Raw genomic sequence first — 16,069 nt, forward strand, 5'->3', positions numbered from 1 at the left:
GTATGTATAAGGTACTGGGGGAGGTAGGAATGAAACCACAAAACCCTTTATTCCCAGTAACTGCACAATCATCTACTTCATTCCCAGCATACCATCATTGACTGCCCTCTGTCCACTACTGTGCCAGAGGCTGTGAAAAAACTCAGAACATCCAGAGAAAGGGAGACAGACCCCAGATTCCCACTCATAATGTGGGCAGCTGGGAGATGTTGCAGTTCAGCCAGAAAATGACCAAAGGGTTGGCTACAAGACTTAATAGGTAAAGCTGTTTAGATAATAAATTAGGAAGAATTTTCTCATGGAGGGGGGAAGGTTAAGTCATCATGAAAAGGTGTGGAATCTCTTTTTTGGAAAAGCATTAATAGGACCAACCCTGCTCTGTAAGGAATGGTCTTTAAGGGGAGTCCTTCATTCAGGAAAAGCAATGAGCATGGCTTCAAGGAATCTACGGTTCTGTGAAGGTCATTAACTCAACTACTTTGGTGAACTGGAACCTCTAGCTTCCAAGGATAGCATTTCACTTGAAGAGAGCGGCGGACTCTCCACTAGGAGCATCCCCTTAGTGGTAGAGGGGAAGGAATCTGCGCTCCAGGGGAGGGAGCAGGAGACCCGTGAGCGCTGACACGGACTCCAAAGTAAACCGACGTGTAAACGACCGCGAGAAAGGGCCTCAAACCACAGGCGACCACCAGACCACCCAAGGCCAATAGGCGGGGGGGAGGGGTGCAGAGATGCTAACCAGTCCCGAGCACACCAGTGGAGGAGACTCTCCCTCACCAGGTCTGGCATCTCTTTTCCCTTCCCCCGCCTACTGGCCTTGGGTGGTCTGGTGGTCGCCTGTGGTTTGAGGCCCCTTCTCGCGGTCGTTTACACGTCGGTTTACTTTGGAGTCGGTGTCAGCGCTCACGGGTCTCCTGCTCCCTCCCCTGGAGCGCATTATCCTGGTAGCGGGAAATCGCCTGTTTCTCACTCTGGCAGAATGAAGGGCTTCTCGGGACCCGCAAGGACGGTGACTCGGGTGCAGGCACCCGGATTCCACTCATCATAGGTGCAGCCACACAGCTTCTGGGACCTCTTACCGCCACGAGATGGAAATGATTTCCCGAGGGCTGACGACGTCGGCGAAGTCTTTTGCGTGGGGCTTTCCCCCTTTTCTACCCCAAGCCCCTTCCCGGGCGCCTCAGGCCAGCGGCTGGGAATGCAGCTCCGGACCCCAAAGGGAAGCCCAGGCAGCCGCCCCACGCGGAACGCCCGCCCCTCAGGTGCCGGACTTCACTGGAGCGCCCTGGCGTGTCTGGATCTTCGGGGGTCAGGGTGCTGTTCTGGGGCGCGGCCCCACCCCCCGCGAGCTGGGCTCGGTGCAGCGGGCGTAGAGCAGCCTCCAGGGGCGCACTCGGGCGTCGGGCGCCGGGGGCCTCACCCCCTCCGGGGAGCAGGCTGAGGGGGAGGAGTCGGGATCCTGGGGCCGCGGAAGGGGTGCCCAGGAAGCCGGGCTGGGAAGCGCGGGGCGAGGCGCTTGGGCGTGGGCTGGGGCGGCGGCGCCAGGGTTAATGCCCGCCCCGCCCGGGCGCGCTGACTCAGTTTCACCAGAAACTAGGGGGAGGAGAAGGCGGGTCTCCAGGGCACCCCGCACCTGGGCGGAAGCGGCGGCCGGAACCGCGCAGGAAGCCGGGACCGGAACCTCGGGCCGGGCCCCACCCCAATCACCTGCGCAGGTAACCTGGGCCCGGGAGGCGGAGCGGGTTCGGAGCATGTTTGGCCCTTTGTTCCGCGCTCGCGCGTGTGTCCGGGTACGTGACCTCCTTAGCCGTCCTTTGGGCCGTGGGCCTGGCGGCCGGGTCTCCCGGGGTGCTCCGTGCTCCCCAGCCCTCCCCCTCACTTCCTCCGGGCCGGACCGCCTCTCCTCGATGTCTCCGGGGCGGATCCGGCTCCCCGGCTGATCCCGGGTGCCTCCACCTCTGTCTCCTCCCCTCTTTCAGGTCGCACGCAGAGCCCAGAGGCCAGCACTGTGAAGGTGACCCTGGTCGGCAGGAGGGCGACGGCCCCCGGGAAGACGATGGCTGGCGGCCCCCTCCCCCAGGCCCGCGTCCCGGCGGTCGCCTGGTGGCTCCTGTGTGCGCTCGGCCTGTCGGGCGCCGACGCCGGGCCGCCGCCCACGCCCCCCGCGCTGCCCGCTGGAGCCGCCTGCCTGGACCGCTTTACCCCCGGGGTGCCCGCTTTCGTGCTCGACACCGACGCCTCGGTCAGCAACGGGGCCACCTTCCTGGGCTCTCCCCCCGTGCGCCGGGGCCGGGACTGCGTGCGCGCCTGCTGCACCACCCAGAGCTGCAACCTGGCGCTGGTGGAGCTGCAGCCGGCCGGCGGGGAGGACGCCGTCGCCGCCTGCTTTCTCATCAACTGCCTCTACGAGCAGAACTTCGTGTGCAAGTTCGCGCCCAAGGAGGGCTTCGTCAACTACCTCACCAGGGAGGTTTACAGCTCCTACCGCGAGCTGCGGACTCAGGGCTTTGGAGGTAAGACGGGGGTGCGGCGATGGATGGGTTTGGGGAGACTCAGAAAAGGGGCTGGTTCTGGAGTCCTGGAAGAGGAGAGCTTCGGAAAGGGGTTCATGAGAAGAGTCCCATTCTCTACCACCTCCTCCTTAGAAGGAGGCAGTATAAACAGTAAACAAAGGACGGGCTTGGTGAGTGAGGAGGGGTGACATCCTGAATTCAGGGTGGTGTTGAATGGGCTGGTGCTCTGGGATGTGTGTGTGGAGTGGAGGAGACAGTTCCTGGGATTCTCGATTTCTGGCCCTGATATGCTTCTGAGTCAGGGAATGAGCTGTCTGGAGGCCTCCTGGTAACTAGCAGGCACCCCCTGGGCCAGGCACCCCCAGGCCTAGCCCAGTCTGAGGCACTTTGAGGCCCTGTCAAGCGAGCCTGGTGAAGGAGAGTCTCCTCCTCCACTGATGGACATGGGACTGGTTAGCATCTCTGCACCCCTTCCCCAGCCTATTGGCCTTTGGTGGTCTGGGGGAAACTTCCAGACCCCAGACACTAAAGAACAAGTCCAGTCTGGGGTTGACCCAAAAGGGGAGGGGGGCGTGTGTGGGCACAGTAGCCATAGGCTCTGGGGTGGGGGTGAGAAGGGTTGTGGGTGAGTCAGTTCACCACTATGTATACCTTGTAGGGGAGGGATGTCAGCTGTCCAGGCAGGTGTGTTTTGCGTGAGCCAGGCAGGACTCTCTCTCCCTGCCTTAGGATCTAGTAGCCAAGCTGTCTGCTCATCTTGTTTACTTCCGGGGATAAGGGCAAAGTGGGGGCCGGGGCTCCTCCTCTTTCCTCCTGGGACTGAGCAATTAGTTGGGATCAGGGCCATTCCAGAGACCTTCGTTCCCCATTCTCTCCACCTGCTGTCCTGGCCAGGTGGGGCTCCAGGGCAGGGATGGGTCACCACTGATAACCTCTGTTAGCACTTTACAGCTTTGTGATTGCTGTACTATTTCATTCACCCTCTCACTGAGGCCTCATGACAACCACCTCTGAAAAGGGTGCTATTAGTCATCATCCCATTTTTCAGATTAGGAAACTGACTCCCATATTAAATAATTTGTCCATAAATGGTAGACCTGGGACTCAACCCTAGGTAGGACCTCAAAAAGCCCTGTGCTGTTGCCCGGCCCACATGGCTCAGTGGTTGAGCATCGGCCTATGATCCAAGAGATCTCGGTTCTATTCCCGGTCAGGGCACATGCGGGGTTTGCAGGCTCAACCCCCAGTAGGGGGTGTGCAGGAGGCAGCCGATCAATGACTCTCGTCATTGATGTTTCTATGTCTCTCTCTCTCCCCCTCTTCCTTCCTCTCTCTGAAATCAATAAAGATATATTAAAAAAAAAAAAAAAAAAAGTCCTGTGCTGTTTTTCACACAGGACCACCTTTCTGGAAGGAACCTGTTTCTGATCCAAGACAGCCCAACAGGTAGCAGAGCCAGAGCCCAAGGGCCAGGACTGGGCTGGGGCTGAGTCTGGGGGTGGTTTCAGTTCTGGAAAGTGGATAAGGGACTGTCCTCTCCAGCCCTTTTCTGGACTAGTCTCTCCCAGGTTAAGGGCCCACTTTTCTTCCTCTCCTTCAAAGAGTTCTCCCGGGTCTCCAGGACGGGGAACCATCTCTGGCCAGGCTGGGCCACCAAGTCCCACTGGGCCAGGACCTGAGCCTGTTCCACAAGGAAGTGGCAGAGAGTGTAGGTGGTGATGACTCTAATTGACCTGAGCCTCCTGTGCCCATCATGCGCTGACAGTGGCCCCTTGGGAGTCCTATTCCCAGGCCAGTCAGGGCCTGAAACTCTGGGGTTTGGTCAGGGAGCTGAGCTGGACAGGGGCACATGGTCTTGAAACCAGTCTTCCTTATCTGGACTCGTCCCACCCCCAGATTAGTCTGTTTAGCACAAGACAGGATGGAGTAGGGATTTCCTGGGCACTTAGGGAGCAGGGTAGGGCTTGGGCTGGGTGTGAGGTCCAGGCCATTTTCAGGGTGTTGCAGTGCTTTGGGGAATGGGGGAAGTTGTGTGGTGTCAAGGAACCCATTCTCAGCTGAGTCCAGCTAGAGAGGTTGGAGGTAGGTAAGAGCAAGATAAAGTCATTATGTCAGGCAAGGTGGGTAGGTGCTTCTAAGCCTTTGATTCCTTTATTAGGTAGAGAAATGCTCCTCAGAGTGTGTTTGTTCCCCTTTCCCTGCCTGTGGCCAGGCCAGTCCAGTCCAGATTCCTGTGGCCTCCTGAGAACCCTGCTCCTTCCTCTTCTGCTTTCTCCCCCTTTCTGTTGGAGTGGCTTAGGACGTGGAGTCTGTGTTTGCCTAGAGATGTCCTGAGGCTGGCAGCTGGAGGAGAGACTGGCGTTATTACCACTCTGGCCCTTTGCTCTCTTGGGGGTGGGAAGGAGGGCGTGGTAGGACAGGTCATCTGCCCCTTGCTCCTGGGCACTGAGGCTTAGAGACAACCAGCTGTGTGGGGGTGGACATTGCTGACTGGGCCCGAAGTCTGACACATCACTCTGCCTGCCTCTTCCACCTTGGGTGCTGGTGGGGCTAGCCTGTCTGTCTGCTAGGTAGACTGCCAAGTAGTCTGTCTTCTTTCCTCTTTCAGATAGCTGATTACTTTCTGAAAAATGCAAGGAGGGAGGAACAGGGTCCTCCCAGTCACTGCCCCCTTTGCTTTGTCTCTCAGAGGTCGCCTTGGGGCTAGCCCCTGTTGGTCTTCTGATCTCCAGCCAAGCTCCCGGGCTGGGGGGCAGTTCCAAACAAACACTTTCCTGCTCTCCTGGTTTTATTTCCCCTCAACCCCTGGAACCCAGATCTCCTTTTCACACTCTTGTAGGCTCTGCATCATGTGACATGTTTCTCTGTGGAAGCTCTCCCCTCCTATCCCTTTGCTGTCACTGTGTGTCCTGGTTTTCTCATCTGTCTGTGACCACCCTCTGTGAGTCCTCCATTGTATCTGCTTTCTCTGCCTCATCAAAGAGGAATCCTTGTGACTCAGCCCCCAGCCAGCTGCTCTTATTTCTTTACCTTCTCTTCTTCCTTTGAACTCCCTCTTACATTGGACATGCCCTCTGTAGAGCCTCTGTGAAGGGCAGTTTGGCAATATCTATCAAAACATGGGTGGAGACTAGTAAGAGTAGATGCCTCTGGAAAGAGGACCCTGGGTGTTAAGGAGAAGAGGGAATTTCTCACTACCCTTTTGTACTTTTTGAATTTACGTCATGTACATATATTACCTAAACTAAAAACAAAACCCCCAAGATTATAAAAGCAATCAAATTACACTTCTAAGCAACTGGATAGCCTGCATATTACCTTCATCACAATTCCACTTGTAGGAATTCGTTTTGTGGCTATGCTTATGCGTGTGTAACACAGCTTCCCAGCAAGTTGTTCGCTGTAGCATTGCTTATAATAGCAAAGAATGGGGAAGATCACGATGTCTGCCAACACACCCTATCATTGGATACTGTGGTGATATTTTCATAATAATAATAAACTCCAAGGCAGCATGGTTTAGTTGTTGTTAGAGAAGGAAGGAGGGAGGGAGGGAGGGAAAACTAAATCAAGAGGAGACTGGTGGAATGGTTAAATAAGTTGTAAATTATGGAGTATTTATGCAACAAGTACTGTGCAATGAAAAAGAAAAGAAACTCTATGTTGCATGCTTATGAACTCAATACTATCGATAGTCATACACACATGCACACACATAAACTAGGAAGAGTAGGTGCCCCTGGAAAGAGATGCCTGGGGGTTAAGGAGAAGAGGGAACTTCTCACTTTTGTACTCTTTGAATTCACGTCCTGTGCATGTATTACCTAAACTAAAAACAAAACCCCCAAGATTATAAAAGCAATCAAATTACACTTCTAAGCAAGTAGGTGGCCGGCAGCATGGTATTTTGGAGAGAGAATGAGCTATGGAGTCAGACAGAGCAGAGTTCAAATCCCAGCTCTGCCCTATAGAAACTGAGTGACCCTGGGCAAGTCATTTAACCTCTCTGGTGCCAGTTTTCTCCTCTGGAAGGAGGGATAAGAATGCAGTTGTGGCAGGGTGTTTAGGAAAGTAGGTGATATAGATCAGGGTGAGCAAACTTTCTATAAAGTTTCAAACAGTAAATACTTTAGGCTTTGTGGACCATACCATCTCTGTCGCAACTACTCAGTTCTGCTGTTGTGAGGTGAAAGCAGCCGTCCGCAATATGTAACCCAATAGGCAAGGCTGGTTCGGACACATTTGAATTTGATGTACTATCACATGTCACAAAAGATTATTATTCTGATTTTTTTCAACCATTTGAAAATATACTAGGCGGTAGGCTGGATTTGGTCTGTGGGCCTCATTTGCCTACCCCTGTTGTGAATAATGCAGGTCAAGTACCCAGCGTGGTGCTGAGTATAGATCCAGCAAGTGGCAGCTTTGTTAATTATGACTCCAGATCTGTTTCCAACCGTGGCCTCTCTGGAGCTCCCACTGTGTACCTCCCCTCTGGATGGTCTTACTTCCCTCAAATTTAAATTCTCTGTCACTGAACCTGCACAATTACTCTGGATCTGGTTTTACTTCTGCCTGTGCCCTGCCTCTTCCTCCTCAGTTCCCAACCTGTCAGACACAGAAGCCTGAAGTGTCTGCCCAGCATTGTTGCTGACATCCTCCATTCCATTCCCTTAGCTGCCCCTTAATTCAGATCACCCTTGTTGCATCTGCCTTGACCCACTGTACCAGTCCACTCACCAGCCTCCTTGTTTCATAGAAATAATTCCAAACAGATGGTAAACCAGAGAGCTCCTGCTCCCCAGGCCCTCCGCCCTGCCTTAGCACTCCTGGACCTCTATCCTGCATCTAGGAGGTCAATATCTGCTGCAGCCAGGGCTTCTAGGACTCTGCACCGCTTCTCACAGCTGGTGTCCCCTACCTGTACCACCAATTGTTAAATATTTGAATGTCACTCCTCCTGTGTCCACGTGCCCTGGCCTAGCATTCAGGGCCCTTTGAGGTCTGTCCAGGCCAGCTTGTCTCTTTAATGTTACCATGCCAGCCTTGCAAATCCTCAACTCTCTGCTTTGGCACCTCATGTTTTCTGTTGTCATCAACAACACAGCACATTCTTCCCCATAACCAAACAAATAAAAACACAAAATAAAAGAATCAAAAAATCCTTTCTCCTCTAAAAAAATCTTCCCTTATTCTTCTAGTCTTTCAGAGCCTCTCCCTTCTCTGATGCCATCCACTTCCTTACCCCGTACACATACGTGCATATTGCTTCATCTTCTTGGGGTCTTTTCTCCCATGTTGCTTCATGTTGTTGGGTCTCATCTGCCTAACTGGACTCTAATCCCCTCAAAGACAGTACTTATTTCCTATAGCTGCTGTAATCAAGTATTACAAACTGAGTGACTTAAAACCACAGAAATTTATTTATTGTCTCACAGTTCTGGAGGCCGGAAGTCCAAAACCAAGGTGTTGGCAGGGCTCCGCTGCCTTTGACAACCCTAGAAAAGGATCCATCTTTGCCTCATCCAGTTTCTGGTGGCTCCAGGGCTTCTTCAGCTTGTGGCTGCATAACTCCAGTCTCTGCCTCTGTCTTCACAAAGCCTTTTCTTCCTTCACTCTATGTTCTTCTATCCTGTCTTTTATAAAGACACTTGTCATGCCCAGCTGGTGTGATGCTCAGTGGCTGAGCATCAACCCATGAACCAGGAGGTCATGGTTCGATTCCTGGTCAGGGCACATACCCGGGTTGCGTCTCGATCCCCAGTAGGGGGCGTGTAGGAGGCAGCCGATCAATGATTCTCTCATCATTGATGTTTCTCTCTTTCTCTCCCTCTCCTTTCCTCTCTCTGAAATCAGTAAAAATATTTTTTTAAAAAATCTCCTGTAAAGACATTTGTCACTGGCTTTAGCATCTACCCAGCTAATCCAGGATGATCTCATGTGGGAATGCTTAACTTGATTACTTCTGCAAAGATCCTTTTTCCAAATAAATTCACATTCATGAATTCTGGACGTTAGACATGGACATGTATTTGGGGGGGCCACCATTCAACCCACTACAGGTGGGAATCCTGCTTTATGCTTTCTTTCTCTCTCCAGCCCCTAACCAGAAACTGAGAGAAGCCTCAGACACAGGCACTGTCAGGTTGAGGGAGAGTGTGGTTCCCTTAGACCCTCTCATAACTGGAGGCAGGGTCTATCTGAGGTGGCAAAGGCACCCTCTTCCTGTGGCCACTCACCCTGGAACACCAAGACTTGCCATGTTGCTGCCTGGGGACTCTGTGCTTTGGCCTCTGTCAGCAGCAGAGAACAGGCAGTGATAGGTGTTAATTCCACATTTACTTATTTGCTTTTCAAAAATATTGTTACTTTAACTTTTTTTTAAAATTCTCACCTGAGGATATTTTTTCTATTGCTTTTCAGAGAGAGTGGAAGGGAGGGAGAGAAACATCGATGTGAGAGAGACACATCAATTGGTTGCCTCCCACAAGTGCCCCCACCGGGGATTGAGCCAGTAACTGAGATACGTGCCCTTGGCCGGAACCGAACCTGGGACCCTTCAGTCCACAGGCCAACGCTCTAACCATAGAGCCAAACTGGCCAGGACATTATTGTTGCCTTAACTTTTTTAAGCAGTTAGCACAAGACCTACTTACTATAGAAGATAGGAATAAGCCTCCCCTAAAAACATTTTTTTTCCCTAAATGGAATCAGATGGCACATGCTATACAGTAATTGGTTTCAGAAAGTGAGTCTTACAACATAAAAAAGTCATTAATACACTAAAGACATTATGTAAATAGAGTAAGAAAATCGTTTAGTTGTGGGTTCCCACCTGTGCCCCATGCTGGCTGCTGAGTCCTAGGTTGGTCTAGGTGTGGCCCATATAGCTCCCCACCCCAGGAGAGATCTAGATGGTCCATTCAGTGAAAGTTGACCTTACCTCACCTTCCCCTAGGGTCTCGGCTCCCCAAGATCTGGGCAGGCATAGACTTGAAGGTACAGCCCCAGGAACCTGTGGTACTGAAGGATATGGAGAACACAGATTGGCATCTGCTGCAGGGTGACCCGGACATCAGGGTAGAGGTGAGACACTGGTCTGGCTCCCTGATTCCACCTCAGCTCTCCTGTACCTCCTTTCTTTCTGGGCCTATAGGCCAAGGTGGATAGAAGCTGAGGATACATTTAATAGCAAGTCCCTTTGTTCTCCCTGGGGGGTTGCATGGCTGGGAGGACCTGGAGTAGCCCAAGGGCATCAGGGGGTCCCAGCCTAATGGCCACTCCTGTGTGTAGAGGAAAGATCTGGACCAGGTGGAACTATGGGGACTCAAGGAAGGCACCTACCTATTCCAGCTGACTTTGGCCAGCTCAGACGAGCCAGAGAGCACGGCCAACATCACAGTCACCGTTCTCTCCGCCAAGCAGACAGAAGGTGAAGGGGGGGAGGCGGCATCTGGAGTCACCCCCCTCTGTTGATTGGCCCCGTAGATGCCCCTCACAAGCTTTCTTCCCCACAGAATATTGCCTTGTAACCAAAAAGGTGGGCCGCTGCCGTGGTTCTTTCCCCCGCTGGTACTATGACCCCACAGAACAGATCTGCAAGAGTTTCGTTTATGGCGGTTGCTTGGGCAACAAGAACAATTACCTTCGGGAGGAAGAGTGCAAGCTAGCCTGCCGCGGTGTACAAGGTGGGCCTTTGCACGGCATCCTTGGGGCTCAGACGACTTTCCCTCAAGGTGGGTGGTCTCTCTTCAGCAGTCAGGGTGGTGGGCATGAGAGCCCCACATTCCCAGGTCCCCCATCAGCTCATCCATGCTGGGGCCTGGCCCTGTCTCCTCACTTTTTTCTTTTCTCTTTCCCAGGTCCCTCCAAGGAAAGGCACCATCCAGGTAGGCTTTGCTCCTTTCCCTATTCCTCTCCTGCGAGATCTTCAGCCTATATTATGTGCATGCCCTTCACAAGCTGCTTTTGCCCATACCATTCCTGCCTTCATAGTATGTGGACGGTCCACAAGCACCCCATCCCTTGCAGCCTAGCATCCTCCTATCAGGATCTACCCAGTTCGTGTGTAGACGAGTTCATGGGGGACAGGTGGGGAAATAGGGGATATGTCATGATGCTCTGTTGGGGTAGAGAGGGCCAGGTAGATGATGGACCCATGGTACTTGCTGGCCTCTGCTGGAGTATGACCTCACCCTCCATCCCATTTCCCCCCACCCAGTGTGCTCTGGCACCTGTCACCCCACCGAGTTCCACTGCAGCGATGGCTGCTGCATCGACAGCTTTTTGGAGTGTGATGGCACTCCCGACTGCCCCGACGCCTCTGACGAGGCCACCTGTGAAAAATGTGAGGCCTGGGACATGGAGGGGTGGTGGGCAGCAGAGGGGGACGTCCTGACCATTCACCTGCACCCCTGGGAGACTGCTGTTGGGCCTCTAATCTTTCATCTTTGCAGATGCCAGTGGCTTCGAGGAGCTGCAGAACTTCCATTTCCCCAGTGACAAAGGTGAGATGCCCCCAGGTCCTCTGGGTGAGGGCAGGCGCTGGCACTGTCATCCTCACTCATCCTGTCACTGTGCTGAAAGGGCTTGCTGTGTCTACCAGGCTGTGGGCAGAAAGAGCCAGGGTAGGCTCCCAGTTCTCTTCTTTGACTGTGTATCCCAAGCATAGTCAGCCTCTTAACACCTTCAGAAATGTAGCCGTGCCCACAAATCACTGAGATGGAATTTAATTAATGTTTTTTATTAATCAATTACTCTTTTAACTTAATGTATTAAAAGGAAATTTCACATCACTACCGTAAATGGAAAGTCACTATTACATGCCACAACTTGAGATTGACTATTAAAATAAGTACAGTAGAATAATACAACGTTAATGAATTTTAGCTGGACATGGGTGCCTGCCAAGGCTTAGACCCTGAGCCGTTTCTGGTAAAAGGTAGACCACCAGTGCTAGAGCGAAAACCGAGACCTTGACACAATCACAACAGCTGAAAGATTGAAAAAGAAATTGTTATGTGAGGCAGGGTAGTTACTTCTGTGCCTAAAATTACTCTCCAGGACTTGTCTTTCTTGCTTCTGGCAGCACTGCAAATGGGCCAGATGTTTCTGGGGCCCCTGAGGCCCTCACTGAACCACAATGTGACAAAGGTTGGGAGGTGGCAGGCAGCAACCTTGCGGAGCTTGGTAGCTAGTGGCCTTGCTTACCCCTCTGCCTTCTCCTCACCCCCAGGACACTGTGTGGACCTACCAGACACGGGCCTCTGTAAGGAGAGCATCCCACGCTGGTACTACAACCCCTTCAGGGAACACTGTGCCCGCTTTACCTATGGCGGTTGTTATGGCAACAAGAACAACTTTGAGGAGGAGCAGCAGTGTCTTGAGTCCTGTCGTGGCATCTCCAGTGAGCAGGGCAGTGGGGGTTGGAAGATGGGGAGGGGAAAGGCTTAGCTAGAGCATTCTGCTCTGTCCCAAAGCCTGGGCTGGTTACACTGAGTCCTCAGAGCCCCTGAAATGGGGGTGGGAGAAGATGACAATGGGGAGTCTGAGGCACTGGGGAGCAATTGAGTGTCAGCCCTTAATATTGACTTGTCTCTCCCCCATCATTTTGTAGAGAAAGATGTGTTTGGTCTGCGACGGGAAAGCCCCATTCCCAACATAGGTAAGCCCTGGTCTGCCCTGTTACCAATGAGTAGTATCAACTCAAGAATCAACTCCATAGTTGGTTGTGACTGCCTAAACCTGTGTGGAGAAGGATCCCGAGGTTGGCTAGAGGGACAGAGTGTCACAAGCTAGTGATACCTACCATGGCAGGGGAGGGAAGCACAGTAAAGTGCATGGATGCACAGTAAAGGCCGTCAGTCGCAGGCCTTTCTCCGAGCTACCTGTAAGTAGAGCAACCTGGAGCTGAGGACCGAGGCCCATCAGAATCTGTCCCACTGAGCTCCCAATGGAGCCGTTTAGCTGTTCATGTGCTGGAGGTCCTTCCACATCTGGCATCCATTTGACTTGGTCCTTTCCATACAGAATGGACTGTGGGCATCAGAACTGAGCAGGCCCCAGGAGCTCCTCATTCTGCCCTTTCTTCCCCCAGGCTCCGCGGAGGTGGCTGTTGCAGTGCTCCTGACCATCTGCATCGTGGTGGTGGTATCCATCCTGGGGTACTGCTTCTTCAAGAACCAGAGAAAGGGCTTCCACGGATACCGCCACGGCCACCCCCCACCCCCTACCCCCGCCAGCTCCACAGTCTCCACCACCGAGGACACGGAGCACCTGGTCTATAACCATACCACCCGACCCCTCTGAGCCTGGGGCTGCCTTGGCTCTTCAGCCTGGGACTCTCACAGGCTCTCATGGGCTCTCATGGGCTCTCATGGGCACTCACGGGCTCTCACGGGCTCTCACAGGCTCTCACGAGCTCTCACTAGCTCTCACCAGCTTTCACCTGGCCCCTCTTCCTCCTTGCCAAGAAGGAGGCCTGGGCTGGGAAAGACTTTGGGACCAGACCCTTCCTCCCGTTTCTCAGGCCTCTCTGCCTCAGAGGCCAGGTCTCTAGCCCCTTTCAGCTAAGCTCAGGACACTTGTTCCTGAGAAAGCTCCAGTGCCTGAAAGGAGAGACAGCCTTTGAGTCAGGAATATGATGGACCTGCTTACCTTGGATTTCAGAGGAAGGTGGAGGTCTGTTTCCTGTTCAAAGCTGCCTGCCCCACACCGTGGCATTGGGAAGGGGCCTGGGCAGCGACAGAAGCTGGAGGCCCCAACCCTGTCCTGCAGAGCTACCCTTCCCACTCTGCACAGTTCAGAGCGGGGTTAAGGACCTCCCTATGTATTTTATGCTGTACAGAGTTGCTTTTTGTTTATTTAATGTCATGGGAGTGGATGAGAGGAGTGGAAAGTGGTTATCTGGCCTCTGCTGCCTCTCCCCTTCCCTCAAGAGTGAACCCCAATTTGGCCTGACCTAGCACATGGAACCAGAGCTGCCCCAAGCTCCCTGCACTCCCCTGGGCTCTCCGGCACCACACCCCCAGAACTCCCCCACTTCCCACAGGCTCCAGTCCACCCACAGTGTAATAAAATGGTTTGTTCTATGGGGCTTCTCTCTGCTCTGTGGGCCAGGAGAGGGACAAGGGCTGCTGGGGGGAGATGTGACCGCCTAGTCCAACCGGTTCAGGCTTTGGCCACCCTGTTTAGCAGGTTTTCCCACCCTTCCCGAAACTGCCCCAGCCCCTGAGGGTGGAGAGAAGTGCCAAGTTTGACCACCAGAGGGGAGGGTGAGAGGGCCATGGGAGTAGGGGGCCCAACGAAGCTACCATGCTTCTGTGAAGTATTTCTTGTGCTTTGATCCAGGCAACAAGCCTGTGTAGTTGAAGAGAGGGAGGCGGGCACACTAACTCGAGCCCTGTTGCTTATCTTCATTCCCTTTGGTGTTGGGGCTAGGGACACAGGTCCCATCTGGCCTAGGTCACCACTGTCTCCCCACCTACAGAAGCCTTGGCTTTACAGGAGTGTTGCTGCTTCCCAGACTCTGAACTCTTACCCAGGAGCCTTTGGTTGAGGTACTCCATTCCCACCCACATCCCTCCCTTTGTTTGAGCCACATCTTGGTGCCAAAAAATAAAATAAAAATCATGTTTTAATTCATTTCTTCATTTATTCAACAAATTATTGAGCTCCTATGTACTAAGTACTGCCAATCATTAGAAATTTGGTCTTGTCAAGATAAGCACATACAAAGCACTGTGTAAATGCTTGACATGTCTCGGGACACAACCCTGTGATGAAGGTACTATAATCTCCATTTTACAGATGAGGAAACTGATGACAAAGTTCTCAAAGTCTTCGAGCTAGTACAGGGAGACTGGATGTAAGCCCTAACTATGGCTCCAGTCTAGTCTTACAAAAGACTTAGATTGTGCTAAGTGCTCTACAGAAAAATAAAATGGCAACGTGAGAGCTTGGGGGCTAATTTCCATAACTGCACACACCCAGAAGACAAACACCCAGATCAAGAAACAGAGGGTCCCAACACCCCAGGATGGGCCTTTTGATGGGTAACTTTCATGCCTCTATGTTTTTGTGCCTATTGTACTCATCCTAGACACCTCCCCGTTTCTCCTCTTTAAGCCTAAACTTAAGTTCTACCCAACTGGATGACACTCCCTGCTTCACACCCCTGTGTCTGCTAACAGGACCCTGAGCACAGAGCACCCCATTTTCCTTTCCATTGGGTTGAGCTGGAGACACAGATGGTGTCTTAGTCATCTCTGGGTCTCGGCATGCTCCATGCCCTTAGTAAATGTAGTGGTTTGCTAAATGTTGAGTAGATGGCAGGGGGTTGAGCTTGTTACCTTGTTTTGGCTCTTCCCATTTCGTGGGGCCTGCGTATTTGCTTCCTAATTTGTCAGCTACTCATCCATCCTTCAGTGCTCCAGTCTTGCTCCCTGTTCTGGTCCCAACAGCATTCGTCAAACTCCCATCATCCCTTGGTTCTCTAAAAGCATTTCCAGGGCTGAGGTGATGAATGATGATCGACACAGAGTAAGTGCTTAGTAAGTGTTTGTTGGACCGAAGGGAACATCCTCCTCTTAGGGAAGGATAGAGACGAAGTGAGACCCTGCCAGGCAAAGCTCCATCCTAGTGAAGAACCGCTGGGGTGGAGGGAGGGCACTCCTGGGTCAGCCAAGGCTGCTGGCGGTGGGGAGCGAGCAGGGGCCACTAGGGGGCGCTCTCACCGCTACTGGCTGCTGGCTGTTTTCTTAGCTGCAAGGGTTTGAGCAGAGGACACAGTCCCAAGCAGGTGTCGGGCGTGAAGCAATGAAAACTGAGATGCCGCCCTTGCTCTCCTGGAGTTACACTCTGTAGCACAAGCAGAACAGATGCAAATACTGCAACACAACAATTTGGTTCCCAAATTGTTCCTTATCCCTGTGGCTTCCCAGCTGTCCTCTGTCCATCCCCACCCAAATGACTCCTTTCTCACAATCTCATGCCTCCCTTCCTTTGCACAGGCAGTTGCCTCTGCCTCAAATGCCTTCTTGTCCCTGGAAAGCTCCTACTTACCCTGTCATCCCCCTCAAAAAGGCTTCCCTGTTTCCCCAGGTAGAATTCATCGCTGCCCTCCATCCTGCCATGCTCACACAGCTCTGCTGAGCAGACATGGCAGATTAGTATATTCTGCCCTTATGTGGGCGAGGCTCCTCAAGGCAGGGATGGGGTCTTATTTATCTCAGCATCCCCCATGCTTGTGGATATGAGGTATTTGGCAAATGGCTGTTGAAGGAAGCAGAGGCTGGTGAAGCCATGGAGATTAAGAAGGGGGTTGACTTGACTTGGGATGGTAAACGCACAATACAACATAGAGAGGATGTATTGTATTATTGTACACCTGAAACCTATATAAGTTTATTAACCAATGTCACCCCAATAAATTAATAAATAAAAAGAAGGAGGTTGAGGCTTCACAGAGGAGGTATAAAATAAGATGAGCAGGCCCTGGCCGGCGTGGCTCAGTTGGTTGGAGCATCACCCTGTGCACCAAAAGATGGGTTCGATTC

The 16,069-nt window shown here is 52.6% G+C and overlaps 1 protein-coding gene across 4 annotated transcripts; it reads left to right on the plus strand.

Moving 5' to 3' along the window:
• Window positions 1–1,434: 1,434 nt before the first annotated feature.
• Window positions 1,435–13,603, plus strand: SPINT1 (serine peptidase inhibitor, Kunitz type 1). 4 transcript variants are annotated; one of them, XM_081158119.1, is made up of 11 exons: window positions 1,435–1,715; window positions 1,980–2,513; window positions 9,472–9,599; window positions 9,807–9,945; window positions 10,031–10,201; window positions 10,376–10,402; window positions 10,735–10,860; window positions 10,970–11,020; window positions 11,749–11,919; window positions 12,130–12,177; window positions 12,610–13,603. In XM_081158119.1, the coding sequence occupies exons 2-11, from the start codon at window positions 2,057–2,059 to the stop codon at window positions 12,819–12,821; spliced, it is 1,530 nt and encodes a 509-aa protein (XP_081014245.1). In that variant the 5' UTR covers window positions 1,435–1,715; window positions 1,980–2,056; the 3' UTR covers window positions 12,822–13,603. The 4 variants fall into 4 exon arrangements, with proteins under 4 accessions (XP_081014245.1, XP_081014243.1, XP_081014244.1 ...); XM_081158117.1 differs by having other exon boundaries at window positions 1,454–1,715; window positions 10,031–10,249; XM_081158118.1 differs by having other exon boundaries at window positions 1,708–1,790; window positions 10,031–10,249.
• The last annotated feature ends 2,466 nt before the right edge of the window (window positions 13,604–16,069 follow it).

The sequence above is a fragment of the Miniopterus schreibersii genome (assembly GCF_964146895.1).
Source record: "Miniopterus schreibersii genome assembly, chromosome: 1".
NCBI classification, from domain to species: domain Eukaryota; kingdom Metazoa; phylum Chordata; class Mammalia; order Chiroptera; family Miniopteridae; genus Miniopterus; species Miniopterus schreibersii.

Excerpts from the sequence above, each read along its gene's own strand:
- SPINT1 (XM_081158117.1), top strand. The coding sequence starts at position 2,057 with ATGGCTGGCGGCCCCCTCCCCCAGGCCCGCGTCCCGGCGGTCGCCTGG. Across the intron at positions 9,946-10,030 it reads CTCCGCCAAGCAGACAGAAG|AATATTGCCTTGTAACCAAA; the intron begins GTGAAGGGGGGG and ends TCTTCCCCACAG. Across the intron at positions 10,250-10,375 it reads TCAGACGACTTTCCCTCAAG|GTCCCTCCAAGGAAAGGCAC; the intron begins GTGGGTGGTCTC and ends TCTCTTTCCCAG.